Source organism: Ammospiza caudacuta, chromosome 17, assembly GCF_027887145.1.
Source record: "Ammospiza caudacuta isolate bAmmCau1 chromosome 17, bAmmCau1.pri, whole genome shotgun sequence".
Classification (NCBI taxonomy): Eukaryota; Metazoa; Chordata; class Aves; order Passeriformes; family Passerellidae; genus Ammospiza; species Ammospiza caudacuta.
The window spans coordinates 9,674,778-9,690,641 of record NC_080609.1 but is presented as its reverse complement, the minus strand read 5'-3'; the positions used below and the strand labels follow the sequence as shown (position 1 = coordinate 9,690,641).

The window sequence follows — 15,864 nt, the reverse complement described above, 5'->3', positions numbered from 1 at the left end:
AAACATGCTCATTTGTGTCTGATTCAGCATTCTGAAGCCTAAAAATGACCTATTTTTAAAACTACTGCAAAAAGTGCATGAAGAATCTTCAGAAAAATCTGGCTATCTTTTAACTATCAGTAGAAAAAGTAAGAAAGGCTAGAAATAAATTTTGTCCTCTCCATGTTAGGCTTTTGAGACTTCTGGAGGCTTCATTTCTTTATTTATCACAGACTGTTATTTTCACACAAAAGGCAAGAATTGTTCCAAGAAATAAGTTTCTCAGAGATGCTTTCTACAAGTTCACACAAAACCCACGCCTTGCTCTCAGATGGAAAAAAGGTTCAGCATCTACTGACTTACTTGCTCCAGTTCACACCAAGTTTTCACATTCAAGAGTAAAGCTGTGTTGTTTCCACTGCAGCCTGCACCACTGCGTCCAGCCCCAGAACAAGCTGTGAGCTGGGGCTTGTGACCTAATGGGAGTTGACAAAGCATGGGAATTTGAAAGTTTTTACGGCACCCAACACCAGCACGGGCAGTTAATGCTGACGGAAGACATTGAAACTAAACTTATTTCCAAGCCAAACGTCGGTGAGAGCTGCCCAGCAGCCAGAACACCCCCAACCCGCACCTGGGGTGCGTGAACCCATTCTAGTAGAGAGAGCGGGCTGATGGCAGGAGGCTTTATACCCTGCCGTGGATCTTCACGGAGAGTTTAAAACAAGCCGGGGCTAAGAGGAACAGAAAGACTCGGCTGCCCCAAAACGCGATCCTGTTGGCTGCGGGCGCCCCCGGCGGGCGTGGGCCGGGGGAAGGCGGCCCCGGGGCAGCCTCGCCCCACTCCCGGCAGCCGCCGCCCGGAAACGGCAGCACCGGCGCGGGGCTCCGGCTTCCCCCGCAGCCATGAGCGGGCTGGGGGCCGCCGCGGGGCCGGGATGGCAGCGGGACAGCGGCGGTGAGGGCGCGGGGCAGGCGGGGCGGCAGCACGGCCGCAGGTGGCGGGGGGATGCAGGCACGGTGCGGGAGCGGAGCGGAGCAGCGGCGTTGCCCTCCCTCGCCCCTCGGGCGCTGCGGGGTCCCGGTGCCGCGACCCCCGACCCGCAGCGCCCGTCTCTCCCTCGCAGGGCTCTCTCTGCTCGCCGAGGAGCCGCACGGCGCCGCACCTGTGGATTTCCTGCAGGAGCTGCCCAGCTGCCAGTCAGCGCGGAGGCGCCGCGGGGGCACCCAGGAGCGCCGGGCGGCCCCGTTGGGCACCAACGGCAGCCGCGGGGACGCGGCCCGGGCGCTGCTGCAGGAGAACGGAGAGCCGGCTGAGCGCCCTGCCCGAGAGCGCCCGGTGTGCATGGCAGACAAGAGGAGAGCAAGGTTAATTTTACGCGTTTCTTCCTTGATTTGGCTTTTTAAATGACTTTTTCCTAAATACAAGCCAGGTGCGCTGGAAGGGTGGAGGAGAACTCGGCTGTGTCTGTTTCAGCCTGTGGCATGTGATTCTGACAAGAAGGTGCCCGAGTGCTCTTGGCTGACACGAGGGTGTGGCTGACTGGGGACAGAAGTAGGTTGAATTGGAAGAAATTAGGCAGAACTGAGAATTAACTGTAGCAAACAAACGCATTCTCACGGTTTTTCGTTTGGGGTTTTTGGTACTTTTTTTTTTTTCTTCTCTGAGTTTTGTGCTTTCAAGGGTCACTGTGAGTTATCTGCACGAACACACACACCTCCCCCCGCTGCTATGCGAGTGCTGCTGCTGCTCTTGAGTCTGCTTAGCTGCTCTTACACAATGCAGTGCTCTCTCTCTCTGCTGTGGCTCTGTACAGTTGATAGGAAGCTTCCCAGGACCTTTGCTTCTTTTTATCTTCTCCCCCCGCCCCATTCCTTTTTAAATGACTCTTTCCTGTGGGCTGTTCCTGCCCCCCGGGTGGTAACCCCCCGGAGGGGCGGGTTGCAAAGACCTTGCTTTGCCCCGCCTGAATTTCAGTGCTTGTTGTCTCATGTCTTACTGCTGGGCTGAAAGCTGCTTTGAGGACAGTGATACAGGATGTGGTTTTGCACTGTCAGAATACAGCTCCACCTTTAAATCAGGTACACTGGTTCAGTACAGGTTCTAGTTATGAACCAGAAGAGAGGTGGAAGTACAACTAATGTCTGGTACTCCAGGGAGAACAAGAGCTACTCTATTGCAAGAACAGTGGCAAACAGCCTGACCCTGGCGTTCAATTCTATAGGCTGTACACAAGAAACAGTAGATCTAGGTCATGGTAAAGTGCTCGAGACCTTGAATTTTTACTTGAAGTTGGGTATCTAAAGTTCAGCTCTTCAAGAAAAAGGAACTGGAGGGAGGAGTTGCGATGTCCCAGGCTTGTTTACGCATGTTAGCACTGAGAGATTCTGGTGGGGCTTCCTGGCGCTTCTACAGATCGGTGATCTGCATTTGTGTAGCAGCTGCCAACACAAAGTGCTTGGCACAAACGTCCTGAGAGCTGAACACTCAACTTCTGTAACTCAGATGAATGTGCAGCCCACGCTTCTATTTACAATGCAAACCGAGCAGGGGCCAGACAGTTCTGCAGAGTTAAAACACGGCAAACTGCAGCCTGTAGTTTGCACAGAATGAAATCTCTTGAGAGGAGCTGTATTTGCTCTTAAAGCTGAGGTCATCTGCTGCCTGCTTGTTTGTGTAGGTTTAATTTGACTTCCTGCCAAAATGCTCGAGCCATGTGGAAACAGGCAACACAGCACACATGGCAGTGCATCCCTTGGGCACATGAGTGGGGTTGACTACAAGTGTTAAAACTGAAACCTTGTTACCACAGCATCATGTTCTCATAGGTACTTACTTAACTACTGCCCTTCTTCAGTGGCATCAGAGGCTGGAGAAGAATTTGCTGCATACAAGTCCATTTTCAAGCTATGTTTCTGTGAAGTTTTGTCTGGTTTTAAGGTTTCTTAAAAGAAACCACAAAATAAAAACTCTGAGCCACTCAGAATTCTCTTTGATGCTGTTACTGACCAGGCAGCATTTTTTAAAATGCAAATGTACTCATATACTATGAAAATCCATAAGTGACTGTTTAAAAATTACAGACAGTGGCACATTCTCAGTGTTTATTTGCAGCTTGTTATTCGAACAGTGCATCCCCAGAGGTGGTGGCAAAAAATATTTTCTCAAATTCATTGAATTGACACTTTCCAGCAAATATTGCAAAAAGCTATCATTGTCAATTTTGTTTTGTTGGGTTTTTTTTCTTTGTTTATTTGTTTTTTCTCCAAGAGAGGTGAGTGTTTTTCATGAGACAGCTTGCCCTGTTTGAATTAAGTTGATGTTGCCATTACCAGCAAGATCAGATGGGGAGAGCTTGTGTGTCTGTAGCTATTTCCCTGAAGGCTGTGGGCAGGCTCCATCCTGCTAAGCCCTGTTACATGGAGTGAAAAATTATTTCTTGTGCTCAGTAACTGTATTCCTGGACTCTTAGGGACTCTCAGCAGGCTGAAACAGAACGTTTATCCAGATGGGAGAAGTGGAAAAGAACTAGCAGTAAATCATTGAAAAAAGCATTCAGTGAAGTCAAGGGCTTGTCATCTTACCTGGTGCTTTGGCGACGTGACATTCGCAGCATAGAAGGTATTTCTTGTCTGATGTCCATTTCTCCTCTGGAAAGTTGCTTCTGTTATTGGCAGTTTTACCTGTGTGAGCATAGTTTCAGATATAACTGCATGTGCTTAAGTTACTTTCTTACCTTGTTATTGCTGAATGTAAAATCCATTATATGATAGAAGGAAATATATTGGAAAAAATTATTAATATGTCCAACCTGCATTTCAGTTATATTGTTAAAATTCTGTAGTACTTAAAACTAGCTTTAACAATGTTTCTTTGGTTCAGTGAAACTGATTTTATAATCTGCTCTCTATTTTCAATGGTTTTATCACCTTAATTATTGGCACATGTTTCTTTTATTCCCAGGGAAATTTGGTACTGGTATCCAGTCCTACTTCTCCTTCCTGCGCTTTCTGGTCCTGCTGAACTTCATAATTTTTATCCTGATGTTCAGTTTTGTTGTTCTTCCCACCATAATTTCTACATTTGGATTATTCAACAGTACCATGGCTTATATTCCTCCAAAGAACATAGGTAAACATCTTCTCTATATACAGCTGTTGTAAGATTCCCCCTTTCCATCAGCTTCTTCTCCACTTCCCAGAAAAAAAGGAAAGCCTTTTTATAAGAGTGTGGCATGTTTGAATTAACGTGATCTTGCAGGTCAGTGGGCATTACCATTTGAGTGACTTTTCATACCTTTCTTTTGACAGATGTTATCTGCACAATTTATAAACCTAGTGGTAATAAGGGACTTGTGTACTTCTATACTTACCTCAAAGATTTACTCAGTGGCACTGTAAGTAATTAGTTGGGTTTTTTAAATTGTGTCTTGTGTTGCATTTAAAATTAAAAAAAAATTACTTGTGGAATGAAGCTTTGATAATTTTGAAAAATTGTAAGGGATATGCATCACTGGGGTATGTTATCTCTGAGAAGGGCAGTTTTCAAACTGACTTTTACTGAGTGAGCACAAGGCCTGGCTGGCCACGTGCTGCAGCCCGTGCCTCTCCTTGCCAGCTGCTGCCCCTCATTATGCTGGAGCACACTGCCTATTGTGCTCTCTGTGTAGGGTCCCAGTGTCTGTGTCCTGCAGTTCTTTGATTGGAGAGGGGAGGGATTTTAAGCACACAGTGCCTGCACTACAGTTTGGTAAGGCAATGGCAGCATTTAGAAGCTACAGACTTGTAGCTTGCCAGGGGCTCAAATTTTAAATTTACAAAATTTACTTGCTTAATGCCATGTTGGATTTTATGAGGTAGTTGTTGCTGCTGTTACAAATTCTCTTCTAACTTTGTTTTCACAGGGATTCCTTGAAGTGACAAGTTTATTTTATGGCTATTACTCAATAGATGCTGTATGGATCAGTATCATGAGGTACAATTTGCCACTGGCATACCTGCTGGCTACATTTGCCTACCTTGCCTTAAGTTTCCTCTGGATAATAAAGAGGTAAAGATGTTGGTGTTATTTACTGTTAGTTGTTGTACAGTTTAGATTGTACTCCTTCTTGAAGGGAACATACTGTTTTCTTGAGCTGTTTGTGTGGAATGGGGAGTCTTTTGCCTGAGGGTGCAGTGCCTCAGTAGCCTTTGGAATGCTTGGGAACAAGAAAACAATTTGAAGTATCAGTTTTTCATATGTATGCATACCTATAAGTAAAAGCCTCTCAACTATACTGAATTTGTTGGAGGACTTTTTTAGGGGGTTTTGATTGAGTTTTATTTGTGCCATCTCAGTTTCCTTTGCTGGTTCTGGGTGAGGTGAGGAGGTGTGACTGTGCTGAAGTGCAGGTGGGAATAACGTGTATCAGTCAGGGTCAGCTGCTGCAGAATCTCACACTGAAAGAGTCCCAGACACTGGCTGGTACTAAGCAAAGGTGACAGTTTGCTCACTGTGAGGGTCTTTGATCAGCCAGGTTCCTTGTGTGTGTGTTTCCTGTGCATAAAATACATCTTCTCACAAATTTTTCTCTAGGTCTGTGGAAGGCTTTAAGCACAACTTAGTGCACGATGCAGATCCATTTCAGAGTTACTGTAACAAAGTCTTTGCAGGCTGGGACTTCTGCATTACAGACCCAAATGCAGCCCGGCTGAAACATTGCAGCTTGCAATATGAGCTCCAGGTGAGTAACTTCTGCTTTTTGTGATTCTGGTTTCATACAGCTTTGATGGCTAAAACAGAGGTGTGCAGTTTTGCAGGTGAGGGAATAAAGTTGAGAAGGATTGAAGTTGCTTGTTTTGAGCGTGCAGCCCACATCCTCTTGCATGCTTTCTAGGTAGCTGGTGCAGCGTGAGAAGGATTGGCACGGATGTTGTTGGCCCTTCCCCTTGCACTGGGGACCCACGCCAGCCTGTAGCTGCTTTTCTTATCTGCCTCTTCCTCACGCTCCAGTCCTGCTTCCTGTGTTATTTTCTGCATAGTCCAACAGGAAAAGCTGTCCCAGCTGCAGGCAATACCCTGCAGGGATGAGTTGGAGTGTTCTGGGGTTTAAGCATGCAGTGCAGTTAGGAGTAGTTTGGGGAGAAATAAAATTCAGATGGTGCTCTTTGTACTGCTTGAGAGTATTGCTGCAGTAAGAAGATACTGAAAAATTCTCACTAGGTGTCTTTGGCGCACATGCACATGCAAAATGCTGAAGGAGCTATAGATTTCCCAAATCATAAAGCACTGAAAAAAGTCTGAAAGGTTCTTTTGGTAAAACAAGGACCTTCTTTTAGCCCTCTGTAAACTGGAAGCAGAGATTTGTGTAGTGAAAATATTACCTTTGAGAAGATGCTTCCACTTCAAACCACAAAGCAGTAATTACAGACTTCATAAATTACAGTGAGTTGCTTTCTGCTCTAATGAAGTTCACAGTCATCTATTTTCATCATAGAATCAGAACTTCCTTCACTTGCTACACTTTTGCCTCCAGAACACACATCTTAGAAGAACTAGCCCCTTAATATTACTGTTTGATGGACATAAATCCTCAGAAAATACTCTCATATAGCTGTTATGTGGGTTTGCCCAAGTTAAATTGCCCTCACAGGAGATACTGTATTTTCCTGTCAGTGAAGGTGAAATACACCAAGTTTACATGACAAGCTGCTCAAGACTGTACTTCCTTCTTTCAGTGCCATCCCCCAGTTTTCCTTCATAAAGAATAGAAGGGATTTTGAACCATAGTTACTTACCTGCAGAAGTAACGAGATTAGTGACTGGTTTACCCATTTCAGAGTTTAGTTTCAAGCTGAGAGCAGTCTCTCAACAAACAGGCAAACTGTCTGTCCTCAAGGAAATGTGTTACTGATACAGTAGAGAGAAGAGGATTGCAGGACTCTTGTCTTTGGCTACAGAGCCCTCAGCTCGAGGAGGGTGAGCACACAGGTGCTTCCATCCCTGCAGGGACCTGTTTTGTAAAAGAAAAGACATTCTGTTCTGTGTGCTTGGGCAGGCACTGGACTGACTCTCCTGGAACAGGCTACAGATTTGCACTTTTCAGAGGGAGAAGACATGGTGTTAAGTGTTGTATGCTGCATCAAAAAACTGCATCTCTTTTTGCTTTTCTTTGTAGATGGACTTGCAGGAAGAAAAACTGAAGCAAAAAATAGCTGAGAGGAGAACGGAAGAAAAGCTTCGCATCTACTCTCTGAGAATATTTATAAATATAATTGTCATTGCCATTTTATCAGGATGTTTTTACTCAATTTATAGAGTAACTGTCTTCTCTCAAGAAAACTCCAATGTGAGTATAAGAAATGAGACTAGGACAGATTTGGTGAAGGCTGGTGATTACAGCAAGAGGAACTATTGTGCAAGAGTCAAGTATCTTAATATAGCACCTTTCATGCAGGGATCTGAAAATGCTTTCTACAGACTTAGATATTTTTTTCAGTAGATGAGAGCAGGAAAGATCAAGAACCATGTGCCAAAAAAGCCTCCCCAGTGACGTCTCCCATTGCTGCAGAGGCTTCAGTGTTGAGTGCCTTGGAGCTGACAAGAAGAGCAGCCCTCACTGCGTTTCCCTTGTAACTGTGCTCACCTCACTGACCTGCTGGGTCTGGACAGTGAACTGGCTGGGAGAGCTGACCTGGTTAAATCAAACTTCATCATGATCAGTTTCACGTCATCTGGTTCACTGTCAGCTGCAAAAATGCACTTCAGGGGAAGGCAGAGTGAAGATTGTGATCTGTCTTGTGGCTTGATTACCCAGTGTGGAGAAACAGGAAGGCTTTGATCACACAGCAGTTTTTAGAAGCAAATGTTCTTGCATCACTAGCAGAAAGAATCAGGTTGAGTTGGTTTCACCTCTGGCAGGACAAGCAGATGGAAAGAGTGGTTCAGAAGAAGAACAAAGCAGACAAACTTCTGGTTGTGACAGCTTCACAAAAGTAATTGACTTCTCTCTAGGACCCCAGGGTTTGATTAGTCTGGTAGAAATGGGGACCACAATTTTTTTCTCCTCTGTGTAAGTTCCTGGTGTGATGGATTTAACTGTTCACAAGGAAAGTTGTGCTCATGGTGGACCTAACTGTGAACTTCTGTAAACTGCCAGGATTGCAGGGACAGAAGCAGGAAATGGGGGCTAAATGAGTTTATGTGTCAGAGATACTGTTTGAGGGCAGAGAAGAGGACTGCACAACACTGAACAACTTCAAGAACAGCTTCACTTACTGTGGGCTTTAAGTAGAAGGGCTGATATCTTGACCTTGTCTTAATGAGCAGTTAGAGGAGCTTGTCAGGATGGTAGGAAAGTCCATCCTGAGTTGCTTAGCACCAGTAAGACTAAATTGAAAAGTGTCTGCACTTGGAATAGCTGTAAAACCTGGTAGCCTTGGTGCTGGTTAGCAACAGTCAGACACAAACCTTGGTGAGTTTAACCTCTTTAAACAGAAGCTTTAAGGAAGCTCAGAAATACTCTTACCTGGAGGGGGAGGGAGTTCCTGATGAAAGGAGCAGGAGAAATCAAGGGTGTGTAGCAGCAAACTGCACAGATAGCAGGGATCAAGCTCCTGTAAAGGAGAGAGATTTGTTCTCCATGAAATTTGCTTGTCTGGAGGTGTTCAGAATCAGCCCTGGGTTTGCCATTCATGTTACACCTGGTGTTGATTCTTGTTGCCAATGCAAATATCAGTGGAGGATGAAGACAGAGTAAAAGATGCTGCCTGGATCCTGGGCAAGGCAGGCTGGTGTGTAGCTGGGGACAGCACGCTCAGGAAGGTGTGTTTCTCTAAGCATTGTGTTTGTCTCATCTCTTCTCCTGCAGGACATTGGCAATGCAAACTCCCAGGTTAATCTCTTAGTGCAGTATTTGCCTTCCATGGTGATCACACTGGCCAACTTCATCGCTCCTCTGATCTTTGCATTTCTGATCAAATTTGAAGAGTATACACCAGCCTTTGAAATCAAGCTGACACTCTTGAGGTAAAGATCTTTTTATTGTGGCTTTGGATGTTTCAACCACTTGTTCTTGTTAGGCTATATGTATTGTAACATTGAAATGTCAAGAAGCAGAGAAGCTGGCACTGGAAACCAAGGAGACATTGTTTGGCCAATGTTTAGTTGGAAACTTTAAATCTGGGAACAATGTGTTTTGATGACAGTACACGGCAGTCATCTCAGTGTCCAAGTTTTTTTCTTGGTCCCATTTAGCTGTGTGGTCTGGACATCTTCAACCTGAATAAACAGTCAGTAGAGAACTTGTGGCTGCAGAGCTGTGGATTCACTGCTTTGTGTGCAGCAGTTCCCTGAATGAGCAAAAGTGAGTGTACAGCAGCGACTGAAGCACAGCTTTGCTAAAGGCAGAAGTTAAAAGTTTTGGGGTAAAAGATGAAAAGATGTGTCAGTGTAAGAGCTGGTGTTTGGTAGCTTAAGGCAGTAAGATCTGGGTTGAAGCACCTGAACTCTGCAAGTCCATGCTTTGTGTTTGTGATTTGGCCAAGTGCTTCAGAAGGCCTGAAGCTACATGAAATGGAAATGCATGAACAGTACTTGAGGGAATTGCAACCCATTGCAGCATCAAGATCTGCAGCTGAAATGACTGATCTAGGAACACTATTGAGAAAAGAAACAAGGGGCTGTAGCCTAAAGCTGGGAAGGTCAAAAGCAATTTTAAACTTACTGCTAAGGAAAGAAATGTGTTTATTATCTGGCTGGCTGCCCTGTTAAAGGTCTGCATGACCCTTCTGTGTTTTAAGGCTTCCTTGGACTCCTGTACAAGGTGAGAAAAGTGTTAAATGGCTGTTTTTTGGCACATTTGGAGTTAGGTTTTGCCTCTCTTGCAGGTGTGTCTTTGTGCGGTTGGCCAATATTGGCGTTCTCTTGTTCTCACTGTGGAGTCAGATCTCCGACTGTGGCAGTGACAAGTGTAAGCCCTGTGGATACAATTACAAACTCTATCCTGTAAGCAGATTTATCTTGGTGTTTAATCATCTGAGCTTGTGAAGGGAGATTTGTTTCCATGAGAGTTGCTTGTCTAGAGGTGTTCAGTAGGAGCCCTGGGGTTGCTATTCATGCTACACCTGGTGTTGATTCCCACTGCTCAGTGCAAACCAGTGCAGTGGTTACACATCTGTCCTTTGCTTGTCTAAAACTCTGATTAGAGTTAGTCCAGTGGTAGATGATTCCTTAGCACAGACTTTCTGTCCACCATGAGGATTGTCTGAGGTAGCTGTGTTTTGGAGATGTTGTGCTACTGCCTTTTGTGGCATTATGGCAAATGGGTTTTCCTCAAAAGAAAACAAAAACACCCCAAAAAAACTCCCCAGCCACCAAAACCAAACCAAACACAGCCACACCCCCCCTGCCCCACCTCACAGAGAAACCCCAAAACCAAACAAAATAAAAAAGTGAAAAGCTTAGCATGGGAACTTTGAAACACTTGAGTATTTTAGAAATTGGAGTTAATAGTATTTGAACCTTCATGGTGTTAACTGAGATGATTATTGCTTTAGTAGTAGACAGATTGTTCACTTGTTTATTTAGACTTCTAATCTTGTTTTTCCTAACTTGTTTTTACAGTGCTGGGAATCTGATGTTGGGCAAGAAATGTACAAACTGATGATATTTGATTTCATTGTAATTCTTGCTGTGGCCCTGTTTGTAGACTTCCCCAGAAAGTATGTATCTCTGCTTTTTGAGCATATTTTTACAAATGACATATGAAACACATTTTCTTTTTTCTGCTTTAAATTCCCCATACTGCTAACTAAATTACTAATTTAAAAATAAAGCACAAACATATTTCTGGTGGTTTGAGCACCTGTTTGCTATTCACGTGGCTGTATAGGTTTTGATATTTGAGAGCTTTTTGCTTCAGACCTTTTCTGTTATGTTGTCTAATGCTTCAATGCTAAGTTGTGTGTGTTTCAAATGTGTTAGAATGCATCTCAATTCTACAACTTCAGTTTAGGACTAAAAATATTCGTTGGTTTCAGGTTGTTAGTTACTCATTGCTCTTGGAAGCTTGTTCAGTGGTTTGGAGATAAGGAATTTGCAATTTCTGACAGTGTCCTGGAAATCATTTATGGGCAGACTATTTGCTTCATTGGAACCTTCTTTTCACCACTTCTCCCTGCAATAGCAACTATAAAATACTTCATCATCTTTTATGTTAAAAAGGTAATGAGGGCATGTGCTTGATAAAGAATTGAGTACATCTCTGTGGTTTTTGTAATGCAGGCATATAGATATGCAGGGATTTAAAACCAACAAAAAACCCTAAAACCACCTGTAGATGCAGTGGATGGATTGAGCCAATGATATTCCATTTTCAGTAAGGTTTTGTGCTTTTAACAGACAGTAGAATTTTGCTTTGAAATCAAGCAAAGCCACATTTCAATTACTACTTCTCAAATTATTTGTCTTTATTTAAAAGAACAGCTTTTTATGTAACAAAGTTAGTTTATAAGACTTTTGTGCAGTAATCTATTTACTAGCAACACAGCTTAAAACTTGGACAAAATTTTGCAAAACTGCTAAAAATTTGGGAGCAAAATGGAAAATCCAAGCTGGGTTGGATGTTTATGTGATTTCTGACTATCAGAAGTTTTGCTCAGTGACCACACAGCTCCTTCTGTGCCTCCAATTCTTGCTGATACTTTAGGTCTTGCAAGAGGGGATGTATCCAGAGAAGCTGTGGCTGAACAAAGCCAACAGCAGTGCCATGGGTCCTACACCAAATGGTTGGTGCTGTTGACTCTGTGCAAGTGTGTGAGGTCCTCTGGATCAAATTCTTACACAAATTAGGAGACACTGACTTATACCAAAATGTGAGGCAATCTTGTCTTAGCCCTTCCCAGCCCATAGGTATCAAAGGAGGTGGTTGTGTGGTGGCATGTTAGAGAATGGAAAATTCAGTTGCTGGGGAAGTATATTTGGGTGTATCTCTGGATAGATGTACTGGTAACAGTTTCACTCACCTTCCCTCTTCAGATTGTTTTGATACACACACGTAAACCTGCAGCAAGGCCTGTAAGGGCATCAAGTTCCAACTTTTTCTTCCTGGTGGTGCTGTTGATTGGGCTCCTCTTGGCTTTTGTCCCTGTGGGATTCAGCATAGCACGGTAAGTGACAATTTTAAGTTCTGTGAAGTTGAAACTTGTTCCAAGCTTGTCAGTTCTGTAAAAGCACACACACAACTTTAGAATGATTAATGCAATAAAATCTATAGGGTGTAACACATAAACTTATAGCTTAGTTCAGGAAAACAAAAATTACAGTTTTATAGACATAGGACACTTACTGCATCACCAAACTGGTGCTGGGTTTGTGCTGGATTATTTTATCTTTACATTTTGGTGTAATATCTTTCTGTTCTGCTTCTTTGACAGTATCCCCTCTTCCAAGGCTTGTGGGCCATTCAGGAATTTTAACACTTCATGGGAAGTTATTCCAGATACAATACTTCAGTTTCCAACAGGCCTGCAGCAGTTCCTTTTTGGCATTTCATCAGAAGCCTTTGCAGTGCCTTTTTTTGTGATCCTTTGGTGAGTACTGTGAAGATTTGATTCCCTTATTCAGCTTCATTTCCTTCCTTACTGAACTCATATCAAGCATCTGTTAGGCCAGATTTTCCATTTGCAGTCAAAAGCATCAAAACCCATAGGAATCCTCAGTCCTTTTGTCTTTGCCCATGTGTTCACATTCATCAGCTTCCATTTCCTCTTGCACATCCCATATTCAACCATGTCGTCCTCAAAAATGTTAACTGTGAATCCTCTGCAAATTAGTACTGTAAGCCCTGTGGTCACTACTCCTATCCACAATCCCCAGTCTGAAAAAACAAAACTCCCAAAGCAGTCATTCTGTAAGATAAAACTCAGTGTAGAATCATAGAATTTTTAAGGTTGGATGTCACCTGCAGAGAGGGTTTAACTCAATTCTCCTGTTCAAAACAGGGTCAAGTAGAGCAGGAGCCATACCCAGTTAGATTTTCAGTATCTCCAAAGATACAGAGCCTGCACAACACTCTTCCAGGGTCTGGTCAGTCTTCCAATAAAAAGAGGTGTTTTTCTTAAGTTTAAATGGAGCTTTTTGCATTTCAGTTTAGTTAAACTGTTTGCAAATTTTGGAGCCTTATTACCTGATGCTTTCTCAAACTTCTATGCTTGAAAAACCACGTGGCTTATTTAGGACTCCACCCAGCCCTTCCTTTTTGTAGCACACATTTATGTGTTCTCCTGAACTGAGCTTATTACATACACAGGAAATCTCAAGTCCTCCCTTTTTGTTTGCTGTTTACAGCATCATTTTGTTCTGTGGTTTTGTTTGTAGTTTACAGCATCATTATGTTCTCAGTTTTTGTTTGTTGTTTACAGCATCATTATGTTCTCAGTTTTTGTTTGTTGTTTACAGCATTATTATGTTCTATGTTATTGCCTTGGCTCGAGCACACAAACGAGTGGTTGAACAGCTGAGAGAACAACTGGTTTTGGTAAGATCTGACCCAACACTTTACTCACACAACAAAGAGAACTTCAGGGGTACAGAAATGAGAGGAATATTGGTTTTCATAGTCTCCTGGATATTTGGTGTTTGCAACAGGCAGTAAAGAATGTTTTACAAATTACCCAGAAAAAATAACCAAAGCATTGTGGTATTTCTCAGTGGAGTTGATTTTCTTGGGTACCAGCTGCAACTGCAACAAGGTCTGTTTATATCAGGCAACACACATGCAAGAGATGTGCCCTTGAGAAGCTGTGTCCCTGTTTGTCATCTGTTGCCTTATTTAAATCCAATTATCTGCATGTTTTTTTTCTGCCAAAGAGCCTGAATCCTGTGTTTCCTGTCCTCTCCACCATCTTGCACAACCTCCACTTCTGTTTCCTTCTCTGCCCTCACAAACAGGCACCCAACTCCTTACCCTGCCCTCCAGGTCTGTATTTCTGCTGCATCTTTTTGGTCTTGCTCTTGAGTGTAGGCCCAGAAATGCTTGAGCAGGTACTGAAAGTGGAACAAGTCAGCACTGAGAGCCCTTTGGAGAAGGTGCCAGTGCAGAAATGCTGCTTTGTGGCATCCCAAGCCACTGCCAGGTGTGGCAGCATTTGTGTGCTGTGATCTGACAAACTGCTGGAGTTAGAACTCAGCAGTGAGACTTCTCACTTTCTTATTAAATAGCCCATTTCTGGATATGTGCTTCTTTCAGATATGGCATTTAACAACCTGTGTGCAGAAAAACACTTACTGGGGGGAGCTTTTTCAGGAGTGAGGAATTTAGGAACAAAAGCCTTTCTGCTTTTTGAAGTGCTCACAAATCAGCTGGGAAATGTAAAAATTCTTCTGTGATTTTTATTTTCGTTTGCTTGCTCTTGTTCAGCTTCCTGGAAGCATGGTTTTAAATTTGAGGTGTGTGAGATGTTTTTACTACGCTCAATGCAGAACTGTTAGTGTGTAACCTGAGGTGAGATAAAGGAAGTCAAGGCCTTTGTGAGCTTGAAATTGTTCAGGCAGTTGAGAGTGTGCTGGGGGAGTACAAGTGGTGAGTGCATCTGTTTCTAATGAAGAAATGAGCTGTTGTAGATGACTTGTATTAACACTGTTCACGTGGAGCATTCTTGTTCTTCTGTCTTTCCAGGAGAGTCGTGACAAGATGTTCCTAATCAGAAAAATAACAGAAGCTCAGAAGTAACCTTGAAAACCACGCAAGCCCAAAGAATTTGACTTCCTGAAACTCCCAGAACAAGAAGATAAGAGCAGAAGTATTTGCATCTTCTAAAACCTGAGCAGCTGACTGGCACCCTGGGACTGTGGTCTGTCTAATGGGTGCTTGTGGTCCGAGGCTTAACGTTTCCAAAACTTGGAAATTCAGCTGATTTATACTGTGTTAGAGCTGTTCAAAAAAGGATACTTTACGCTCATACAGCTTCAGGGTTGTTGGGATTTGATCCCTATTTTTCAGGGAGTTTGCATAAAATGTGATCAGAACTGAAACCCTTTTGTACTGTTTTTACACATTACACTATAAGAATCCTGAGAGAGGGAAAAGGTATGGTTTTATATGTTTTCAATGCCTTTCATTTGCTTTGGTTTTAAAAACAAGTTTGTATGGAAGTATGTTGAAATAGTGCATAGGAAAAGAAAGTATGGCATGGGTTTGAAATCGATATTTTTAGAGGTGAGGGTTTGCCATTTATGCTGGTCTGAAGTAGAAAGAGCAGTTGAACACTGGATAACTGATATAAAATGGTTCAGAGATAACAAACTGATAAAAGAGCTCTGAATAAACACTTGGGGTAGGAAAAAGCCAGTAGGCACAGCACTACTGGGTCACCAGCCTTGGTGCTGTGGAGGGGCCTCTCTTTTTTTTTTAATGTTTTAAGTCATTATTATTTGTTTTTTGTTCTTGTATGAACATCTTGACTACTGGTCTATGTGTTTTAAAATGTGAATATTTCAGAGTTAAATTATTGCTTGGCAATAGTGTGCCAGTACCCCTTAATTTCTCATTTTATCTGTCTTACCTGAACTGCTGGGACCGTGTGTATCAGACAGCCGTGTGTCCCTGTAGGCCACTAACCCAGTCCTTTATTTGAAGACTGTGATTAAGGATTTCTTGTACAAAACTTTTATTGTTTGAAATCTGCGTTAGTCCGCTCTTAGTTAATGTGAAACACTATCTTTTTAATATAATATTTTGGAATGTTTTCTGTGCTCATTTTAAAGGAATGACCGTTCAATAAACGCTATTTATTTTATCATAGCGCCTGGCGCCGTTCCCTTGCTGTGCCTGTGGGGGCCGCCCTCAGCGCCGCTCCCTCAGCGCGCCTCCCGCCCGCCCTCAGCGCCGCTCCCGCCGCAGTTCC

General features: G+C 43.2%; 1 protein-coding gene across 2 annotated transcripts; it reads left to right on the top strand.

Annotated features, from left to right (window-relative positions):
* Positions 1 to 840: 840 nt before the first annotated feature.
* On the top strand, positions 841 to 15,738 carry TMC7 (transmembrane channel like 7). 2 transcript variants are annotated; one of them, XM_058816003.1, is made up of 17 exons: positions 841 to 937; positions 1,107 to 1,347; positions 3,453 to 3,601; positions 3,944 to 4,111; positions 4,291 to 4,376; positions 4,884 to 5,029; positions 5,555 to 5,702; positions 7,137 to 7,307; positions 8,829 to 8,986; positions 9,847 to 9,964; positions 10,583 to 10,680; positions 10,999 to 11,182; positions 11,996 to 12,126; positions 12,394 to 12,549; positions 13,418 to 13,496; positions 13,829 to 13,937; positions 14,637 to 15,738. In XM_058816003.1, exons 1-17 carry the CDS (start codon positions 886 to 888, stop codon positions 14,645 to 14,647), a joined length of 2,205 nt encoding a protein of 734 aa, XP_058671986.1. In that variant the 5' UTR covers positions 841 to 885; the 3' UTR covers positions 14,648 to 15,738. The 2 variants fall into 2 exon arrangements, with proteins under 2 accessions (XP_058671986.1, XP_058671987.1); XM_058816004.1 differs by lacking the exon at positions 13,829 to 13,937.
* Positions 15,739 to 15,864: the final 126 nt, after the last annotated feature.